At 36.8% G+C, this 10,684-nt stretch overlaps 1 protein-coding gene across 1 annotated transcript in view; it reads left to right on the forward strand.

Moving 5' to 3' along the window:
• Positions 1-3,733: 3,733 nt before the first annotated feature.
• Positions 3,734-10,684, forward strand: part of TDRD9 (tudor domain containing 9) — a 43,995-nt gene continuing 37,044 nt past the window's right edge. The window contains exons 1-4 of the mRNA XM_031066273.1: positions 3,734-3,760; positions 4,229-4,450; positions 6,431-6,553; positions 8,893-8,973. Coding sequence (XP_030922133.1) covers positions 3,734-3,760; positions 4,229-4,450; positions 6,431-6,553; positions 8,893-8,973 — 453 coding nt within the window. The remainder of the gene's footprint in view (positions 3,761-4,228; positions 4,451-6,430; positions 6,554-8,892; positions 8,974-10,684) is intronic.

Consider the following 10,684-nt stretch of genomic DNA (forward strand, 5'->3'; position numbering starts at 1 on the left):
AGATTTTAAATTCCGAACAGATGCATGCTAGGAAAGTGAATCATAGCACAGATCCTCACCCCAAAACCTTTTGTATATAAGATATGTGCAAGTTGAAGAGGATTGCAGTAAAGAAATCTCACCAGACAAGTATTTTCTTAGGAATTCTCTGAATTAAGGTCAATCAGCAGCATCTTTGTGTACTTGGTGTTTGACTGAGTTAGCACCATGTTCTGGGAAGTCCTTTTGCTTTTTGGCTCAGTGCAGGAGGCAGTTGTTACCTGTGGCTTTCCTTTCCTATGAGCTTCCTTGCAAACTGTAATAACTGTGTCTTTGTGGCTCAGCAGAAGAATGATCAGTGATTTAATAAGCATCTCATTTGATCCATCTAACCAGTACTTTCAGTTATATTTTATTTTAACCGTCTCATTTTAATTGCTTAGTGGCAGAGATAGCAAGATACACCTGTACAAACTCTTCCCCCAGAACTGGTCAATATAAAAATCTAATCTTATGTTAAAGGATCTCTTCAAATTCAGTTCAGGAAACTGGTACCCAGAGGGAGTACATCTGCTGTATGGGCTGTAATACTAAGATACTGAAAAATTGCTCTTTCCATGGGCACTGGACTGTTTTAGTCATTGTCATCTCTACAGGACTTTCATAATAATTGAAAGGGAAGTGAGCAGGCCAATTAATCTTTCCCATAACTGAGTTTTCTGTTTCTTTTTTTGCACCAACTCTAAATAGAGAAATTAATTATTCTGGACTGGCATTAATGCTTCTTATACACTGAAATATTTTGTTTGTTCTAAGCCAGCATGGGTGGCAGTTCTCTGCTTCCTCAGTTTACTGTTTTCAGGTTGGAAGCATCCTGCATTCTATGTTAGAATCCAAGGTGCAGGTTAGAGCATGATGCCTGACACAGGTAGGCACTGGTTGGGTCAGTTTTCCCAGTCCTAATAATGTTTTTAGAAAGTAAAAGCAAAAAAATTGAAAAAGCCTCCCTTGCTGATAGTCCTGTAGACCTGTAGCTGAATTTTTAGATGTGTCTGTATAGGCAGGAATGACCAGCTTTTCTGAAGACTAGTTATCATTGGGGGATTTATTACATATTGGATATGAAAAATAACAAAGAAAAACCCCAAGCAAAGTCAAACATTTAAAGGTAATTACACTCTATGGTATGGAGTCTCCAGCTGAATGGTTATTAAAATCAGTAGAACAGCCTTTCATTGGAGTGTACATTGAAATGTTCTCTTCTGCAGCTGGTCTTCATGGTTCACCAACTTTCATGTTTAAAAAATAAAGATGAAATTGTTAAGGTCTTTTAGAATAGTTGTTCCCCATCTCAATTTTGTTTTGTTTTTTACTAAGGATCATAATAGATTTTAGATGGAGTTTATCCTCAGTTTGCTAGGGTGGGACGTTTTCATTGCTGCTTGGGCCATGTCAGTGTTCATCTCAAGCTGCCATTTTGCTGAGGCCCAAAATTGTTCTGTCTCTGCAGACAGAAGTCTCACAGCTATTGTAGTTCCCCAAGCAAACTAATGTTTCTTTCTCTTTGAGGGATATCTTGAAGAGTAAAAAACCAAACCATAGAGTGTTCAGTACTTGCAGCATCTGCTAGGTGCTTGTATGGCTGTCAGTTCTTAAATTGTGTGTGGTGATTGTGGCCAATATTGGATCACCATTTACTTCTGTTATCTTTTTTTTTTCAAGACGGTTGTGCTTAGGAGAGATTAAGATCTGCTGTTCTAGAAATGTTATATAAAAAGCAATATTAAAAAAAAGTATGTTTTATCAGTGAAAAAAATGATACATACCAAATTAAATTGTTTTTCAGCAGGTGCATGAATACTGGTAGCTGTTTCTTTGCTCCTGGTTTGTTTCTTTGTGTTTTTAAAATAAAATTATTAATTGAATTTTAGGTTAATGTTTTCTTATTAATACACTGGAGTTTGTACTGCATTACAGAGGATTATTACATGAATTCTACCTTTTGAATTGTTTGTACCTCCCTCCTTACTTATAAGCACTATTAAAAATTGCTTTCATCTTTTAACGTTTTAACATTTCAAAATTGCAGTTGTTTCTTTGAAAACCTGATAGAGGTGGGAAGGTGATACTGCTTTAGCAGGAATCTGCTGCTGCTGGGATCTGTTCCCTGGCAGCTTGAGGTTTCTTCCAGCATTGGTCAAATCACACACAGCTGTGGATGTCTCAGTTGTGACATGTTTGTGCCAGAGGGAAGCCAGGCAGCCTTTGTGCAGTGCTGCTGTGGCAGAATGCTATATATATGCATTTTTCTGGGGAATATATTTAGAACCTTGACCAAAAGTATTTTAGAAAGGACAGTTAATATTTCAAAGGGGTGCTGCTATCAAGTTCTGGTTTTGTTTGTGTTTAGTGGTGCTAAGTAGATCCCTGAGCAGTGATCACCTTTCACTGTTGCATTACAGAGTCCAGGTAAAAGAATTTTTCCTGTTGCAGAATGTGGCTTTAGGAGAACTGTGTTATTTAGTGCCTTATGAAACTGTCATAGTGAGCTGTCCAGCTTTTGGGCTTTTTTTAGTGGTAGAATAACTTAATTTGTATTCCTTGACACTTGGATACAATTTGGGAACACATCGAGGTATGGCACAGAGCTAAGATGCTGTTCTGCCTGCTTCTGCTTCACTGCTGTGTGAGATTGTTACTTTTCCAGAGAAAGATAGCTGTAACTGCAGTCAAATATTTAGGCTGTAGCCTTTATTTTAAAGTAATTACTGCCTTTGTAGAAAGAATAATAGAATTCTGTCTCACTACTCTATTTCTTAGAGAAAAAAATGACATAAAAAGAAGTATAGGGTTTTATTACCTGTATGTAAATATCCATTTCACTGTAATACCTGGTGAAACCCATTGGAAAAGGAAAGCATTCCTATTTTTGATTTCGTTATGCTATGAATATTTAAACTATTTGTTTAATTGTAACTTGCAAAATTGCTGTTTACCACGGTCTTGTCTGGGTTTTCTCCTTCTGCACCTCCAGACCTGTTCTTTTGTTCTGCATGGTCAAACTGACTGTAGACCTCTGAGCAGAAACTCAGGCTGGCACTGTAAGATTTTTGTTCTGTATTACCCAGTGCTAATGGGGACTTCTGCCAAGAGACTGCAGAGTGTAGTATCACACTGACAGGTCATTATGGTGCTTAGCATATTTTAGTGGCCAAGTGGTAGAAATATAATGGTATTCATGTCAAATTATTACAGGTTATTTTGTACTGTGAATCCAGTAGACTTTAAGGGAATCAACATGGGTACATGAATAAGGCATATTTTTTTCAGTATTGTAAAAAATTCTTGGGTATTCAGATAGAATTGGCAGTTGTAATGCAAACTGCAAAAATCCAGTTTTTTAAATTAAGAGACAAACTTATAGAGTTGTATACATCCTTTCCACTGGTGGTGGTTTCAACATAGAAGCCATGTTTTTCAGAGTTGCTTCCAGTAAAGCAGCAGTTGCATAAATACAGAAAATCTCTTCAGTCTACTAATACAAAAAAAATTATTCTATTAATACTTCAAGTATGTCGTTCACATTTTAGAGAAGTTAGGCTTCCAAATACTGTCATCATAATCTCCTGCTGGTCTTTTCCTTTCTCTATTGAAATGTTACTCTTGTTTATTTTTATGCCCAGGTACTTCATTGTCTCAATGTGAATCAAGTGATTCAATTTCTGTACCAATAAGTAAGTGTAAATATTTGGATATGCCTACAGCCAAACACAGGGAAAAGGTAATGTCAGTTTACTTTCTCTCATGGAATAAAGCTGAAAATAATGTTCTGTTGTTGCTTTGGGGTGGTTTTTTTTGTTAGTTTGTTTCTGTTGTTTTTTGAAAGGTAATTTCCGTTCCTGTTTTAAACACTGTACAAAACTTCCGGGTTTTTTACAAAACCATTGCATCCAGTTTCTTAGAGGAAGAAATGTTGCTGTTACACTTTATAGGTATTCATGTAAAATATGTACATGGGTGTGTGCCCATGTTCTTTTCTGTCATCTTCTCATGCACTGTAGGATTCCCGTTATCTCTGATAGAAAAGATGGCACAGTGTTCTAAAGAAACTTGCTTTGTGGCTTGGAAGCTGTTGATATTTCAAATCTGTTTGAGATCTGTTTTGAGTTCTTTTATATGTTTATATATTTGAGTTCTTTATGTCTTTCAAAACCATATACTTACGAGTTTTCTTGAAAAATTGTTTCAGATAGTGTCTCTCATACAAAACAATTCAGTTGTGGTTGTGGAAGGAGCAACTGGCAGTGGAAAGAGCACCCAGATTCCACAGTATGTTTTGGATTATTGCATGACCCGGTCTATGCCCTGCAACATTGCTGTTACCCAGCCTCGGAAAATCAGCGCCAGCAGCCTTGCCAGGTGGATTAGCAAGGAAAGATCATGGACACTTGGTGGATTTGTAGGATACCAGGTATGAAGAAATCCAAACTGTATTTAAAAATGCATTGAAAAGTACTGTATATTATTCCTTGATTACTTTTAAACATATCTAGCATACTGAAGAAATGTTAGTGAATCTGCTTTTAAAGTGGAATTGCTGTTTTTTATCTGTCTCCTGCTAAATGCTTGTAATTAAATCAACTTGTACATTTGAACAACTGTAAATTCTGATGGGACTTGAACAGAAAATATGTGTCTGCATCAGACATGTCTACATTATTAATCACTGAAGTTGTTGCAGGAGAACTATGTTATGTCATTTTTCCTTTTAGCCCCTTAAGTAATATACTGTCTCTGACTTTACCACATTTACTTGTCAGCTCTGTCAGCACTTTAATGCATTTATGACCAGGTTTTTTTGTAAACAATCTGTTGTTCTTTTTTAGCATGTGAAAAACTCAAACTAGTTTTTCCTCTTAAATCTGTCTCTTCCTTCTACTTTGTTCAACTCAGTTTCAAGCCTAGTTCTGTCCCTCTGTTTAAATTTCATGCCACATTCCTCTTTTGACACAGGTCCTGGTGCTTTGATCAGCTGCTTGTCAGTAGCCCCACTAAGCTGCTGTGATGGTGGTTTCATTGTTGGGTTGACCACAGCTGTCTCTGGATGAGCTGCTCTGGTTCCTCAGGCCAGTGGGTTCACACTGCTGTTGACAGTGGGAGAGTTCATGGAGAATTCTCTGCTTCTGGAGTCCTTTGTTCAGAGCAGTGTTTGCTGGGCTCTTCTTCCACTCTGCTTAATTCTATTTCTTGTTTCTTCCTTCCTTTCTTCTACTTAGGGTAATATGTATATGTTTGCTAGCATGCGTTTAGAGGTTTCTTCTGTTCTTCATAGATCTGCAGCTTTAGGTTACTTCCTAATATGCTGCAAATGGTGACTTTTAGGTTTGGTAGGTGTTCTTTGTTATCCCTAAATCTAATTTTGGATAGTTTTCAGCTCTGGAGGGGTTTTATTTTTAACTGAGTGACAGAGCTGTTCATAACATGAACTCTTACATGTCAGGCTTCTGCTTCATCTCTTATCCCATATCTGTTTTCTTCTGTGCCACATCATAAACATGACAGCAGTAACCAAAACACCACAGTGTTATCAACATTATTCTCATACTAAATCCCAAAACCACAGCACTGTACTAGCTACTAAGAAATGACCTCTATCCCAGCAAAAGCCAAGACAGTTATGTATGTTGTTTGTTTCAAAGTAATTTATATGTAAAGCCTTTGTGATTTTTGATACCTTAAATTAATTTGTTATTAAATTGCTAAATTGATTCATTAGGCTATTAAGTCTCAAAGACTTAAAATGATACTGTGCTTCCAGACTGTCTTCAGGACAGAGTGTGTGGATGTGCTGTGCTTGTCTCACCAGCACTTGTGTCAGCTGAGCAGAAACAGAGGGAAATGGTGGAGTGCACTTGTGTCTGCTCTGGGCTGATCCAAAGCTGCACATGGTGCTCACAGCTCTGCCTGCCTTGGCAGGTTACACCTGAGATAGCTAAAGGTACACAAGTACATTAGAAATCAAAAATCTCTTCCATACTGGGTTGTAGAACCTTTCTCTCAGGAAAAGTTGCCTGATCTTGGTGATAATTTAAAACTCTTTCCTTTCCTGTCCTACATTTTGGCAAAATGTTTTTCTTGCTGTTTATATCAATGGAAAGGATGGTGTATGCATGTACCTTTAGAAGTTTTTGAAGAATTCTCAGTCTAAAGTTCCCAGCAAGGAATTTTGTTCATAAAACTTCAGAGTTTAAATTTTTTTTGAAATTTCTCCCAAAGAAAAAGCAGTTAATTGGTTCTGGTAAGAACACTTTTGTATGGAGACTTCTGCAGTGGGAGTAAATAATTTTGATGGCTTACAGTGTGTTTGATTTTGGAGTTCTTTCATGTGCATGCTTCTGTAACTACAATAAATAAATTTCCAGCTAGTATGTATTTTTCTTACTGCTGTTAGTTAAGTTTAGAGAACGTTTCGACCAAGGAGACGAGGTTGCTGTATATGACAACTGGAGTTCTTCTTCAGAAAATCGTTTCTGCCAGGAGTCTAACTCAGTTCACACACATTTTCATTGATGAAGTAAGTTTCTGGAAGTAAGTTTAATTTTCATAATAATAAAACCTCTTTTTTCTCTTACCACGCAAGAAAAGAGAAATGCAGACATCTACTTTTAAAGATATTTTATATAAGTTGTCTAATGTAACACTTGCTGAAATAGGCTTGTCAGCGTTCCTTTGAGCACCACGTTTGGAATTGAGGGTGTGGGGAGGATTTTTGGGAGTCCTTAATTTTTAATGTAGGCACCTTGAAATGTTTTTTGAAATCAGTCTTGTGGAATTCAAGAACATGTCCAGCTAGGCCTGTCAGGAGGAGGCAGCTACTCTTTACTCACTTGGATATTAAAAAGTCTTTGTTCTTCAGGGGTGTCCTGAAAAATATCTCTCTGAAAGTTCTGTCTCCTGGTTGTGGGTACAGTTCACTCATGAGGATTCATTATTTTTGCTGTCACTTCACTAAGAAGCTAAAGAAAATACACTTGTAATTTGTCTATTTTTACATGTGTATATGCTTCTTTTATATGGAAAGCAATATTTGACTTTTAATCATAGTCAGATGGAAATTGTGCTGTCACAAATCATGAATGTAAATCTCATGTAGGATGTACAGCATCTTGGGATGTAGGGATACAGAAGAAGATTTAGGGGTTTGGATTTTTTTTTTTTCCTGGAGGGTTTTTGGTTTGTTGGTTTTTGCGTGTGTTTTTTGGGTTGGTTTTTTTATTTTTTTTGGTTGGTTGGTTTTTGGTGTGTTTTGTTTTAGCTTGTATTTTTTATAAATGCCATTTTAAATTTTTATCCTGTGACTGGCAACATAGCTGAGAGCGACTTTAATTCTCGAATATTTGAGGATCAGGGAGGCAGCAGTTAGTGTACCATTAGACTGTTACAGTAACAAGGCTGTCGTGACTGCACTTGAGATGGTACACTGGAAACCTGGAAAAGATTGAGCAAGTAGTTACATTTTTGTATAAGGAAAATTTAATACTTCATTCAAACAGAAAAAGAACAAAAAACCCCCAAAGCCTGAGGAATTGTATCATGGAAAAGATTTGAGCCCTCCAGTGTATTAGCAGAGTGTTGGAAACCATAACATTTCCTTTAGTAAGGAAATTCAGGTTAAATGTAGATTCAAGAGCTGAACCATAGAAAGTGTACACATAAAGTGTTACTGTTCCTTCAGTTTTAAGATTTATTCATTACATATGAAAATGAATGAATAGAGTTTTCTGGCCCCTTACACAGGAGAATGGGTTTATGCAGAGGTTTTTCAGACTTTGCTTTCTTAGGTGCTGTAATTTGAACTGATGTTATTGACTTGTACCACTTCTTTCAGCACCATCCCTCTGTCAAGACTGTGTCTGGTTTTTTCTTCCCCAGCCAGGATTCTGGTCCCTCCTGTTGCCCATATGTCACCTTTCCCCCCATACCTACTACAGAGAATGTGATCTTGAGTCCACAGTCACTGTTTATAACAACTGAATGTTCTCCACAATATTTTAAATTGCAGGCCTTGTCCCTCTCAGTGTACTGCAGACATTTAGGACCATACTTTAACTAGGACCAAAAGTCTTGACTTTTCACAGGAAGACCTTACTGTCAGCCTGAAAACTACCTTAGCTAAATTAGTTTTTGTAATGGGACAGCATTGAATATAAGTCTTATCTTTACATTATACTAGAATATGCTAATTAGCTTCCAGAACATGAATGTTGACTTGTGAAGGCTGAACTCCTAAAAAAGCTGCTGCATTTAGAATATTTAAACTGTAATTCAAGAAAGGGATATGGTCATCGTGGGTAATTTAGGAAGAAGCATTTGCTGAACTGTAAGGAGCAAGCAGAAGGCTTGGGTGCTAGGATATATAAAGAATTGTGTGTAAATGAATGTTTTAGAAAGCAGTTGTATATTGGATCATAGCTGGAAGCCATTGGGAATCAGGCACATCTATTTGATTTGCTTAGGTTTCAGACAAACCAAAACAACCCCTAGATCATTTGGGATCTTAAGAGTATAGTTTATTTACCCAGCATCAGTATCATAGATTTCATCTATTACTGTCAACTCTAGTACAACCAGTGGTTAGAGCTCAAGGTTGATTTTCTAGTCATTATTCCAGATTTTCTTAACTTCAGAGTGACATGATTTTCACAAAGTGATCTATAGTCATCTGAAGACTCTTGTTGGGATTTTAAAGTGTTCTTAGCATGCCTTGCTCAAAAGGTGTGTGCTTTCTTCTATGAAAATGTATTGTTATTCCAAGTTACAAAAATAAAGCATAAAATTGAGTAGGAAAGTAAGAGATTGTCAAAAGGAAGAGGATGAATTAATGAAAATTAAATTGTGGATAATGTCTTCCAGGTGCATGAGCGTACAGAAGAAATTGATTTCTTGCTCTTGGTGACCCGTAAACTGTTGTATACAAATTCACAGTCTGTGAAGGTGGGTTCAAACTGAATTCTTCTTTTTCTTGCCGGAAAATTTTTGCATGTCTTTTATCTATGAAGGCCCTATTTTAAAGAATTTACTACAAATTGCTATGTTATTATTTTTTACCAAAATATTTTTTAGTTTGCCACTCCTCATAAGTAAGTGAGCTAAGAGGCATTCTTTTCCTGGCTGCTGTAATGTGTTCTGAGAGACTTCTCTTTTTTATCCCCCTCATGTTAAAATGCATTAGTTTCTAAAGCCTGCTTAAGGCTAAAAATGCACGAAGGATATTTGACTTGAATTACATATTGGGTATTGAGGGCAGTGCTTATTCTTGGTTAAAATGGTAGCATTAACTCCTGGAAATACTGAACCTTTTTGTTTAAGTGGGACAACATATCTGAAGAAATAGCAAAAGACCAGAAATGCTGTACTGTAATTTCAGGGCAGAGCTGATAGTAAAATTTGGCTGAGATTTTTCAACATGCATTGCATGTTGGGCAATTCTTCTTTGTGCTAAAGCAGAGTTCACAGATATTCAGCATGACACATTTAGTCTTTGGGGGTCTCAAAGCAATGAACTCTTGAAATGTTAGAAATTAAGAAATAAAGTGATGGGAGTTAAGATAACTCAGTGTCTTTCTGTGCAGCTATTTGGGACTGCAGATACTTTGTGAGACTGCCTGTCTCTTAAGTGCTTCAATGTGATTTTTTCCTGTTCAAAATAAAGTCTAGGTTGGCTGATTTTGTTGCCATTGGAAGGAATGATGTGTTCTTTTGTGCAGTCCATCACATTGATTCAAACTGGGTCTTTAGGTCTTCCAAACATGCTGTCACTGAAAGTGCTCTTTTATTTGGCATAGGACATGACTGTGCACTTTACATCTTTCACTTTTTATCCCTTTTCATGCTGATTTAGATTTTAGAGAAAATTCTTGTGTTTAGATGTAGAGACAGTTATGTGAAACTATTCAGCCTTTTTTAGCACTTGGCTCTGCCTACTGAGAAGAGCAATAATTTGATCAAACTGAGTTTGTGAGAAGTTTGCCCTTTATTCTGATTATTGGATTGGTTTCAATGGCAGTAATCCCTACAGGCCCTGTCATCTTTTCTGTTAGACAACATTTTTCTTTAAGAGGTTCCTGACAAATTTTTCATTTTTCTCTATAGTTCCATTTCAGTCTCTTGAAATTGTCACTGGAAAATTTTATCCCCTTTATATTGTTCTCTGCAGTTGTTTCTGCAGATGACATTTTTTTAATATTGTACAAATCTGAGAGAGACCTATATTTGAGAGAGTGGAGGGCTGTCCCTTTGAATTTTTTTATGTTGAAGAAGGGGGAACTCTTGATCTCACTTGCTGGCCTTGAGCCGAGTGGAATGGGCTATTCAGTTTGAATTTATATACTAAGCCCAGTGTCTCCTACTTCATTCCTTTTCATCCCCTTCTGAAAAAACTGTAAAGCAAGGGAGCTTTCATGTGAAAAATTCATTTGGAAAATGTGAGGTTCTCTTCCCGTTGTCCCTGGATTCACGAAACAAAAGGGTGCAAGGAGCCCTATTTAAGAGAGGACATGAAACATTTTTAACTCAGAGTGGTATGAAATGTATATGAGCTGTTTATTCCCTAGTTTGGAAGTTGCAGACCTCAGAAGCAGCAGGTAATTCAACATTGCATCAACTAACAGGAGTTAGCTGAGTGATTCTGATGTACTGAGGACAA

This window comes from Geospiza fortis, unplaced genomic scaffold (genome assembly GCF_000277835.1).
Source record: "Geospiza fortis unplaced genomic scaffold, GeoFor_1.0 scaffold23, whole genome shotgun sequence".
NCBI lineage: Eukaryota > Metazoa > Chordata > Aves > Passeriformes > Thraupidae > Geospiza > Geospiza fortis.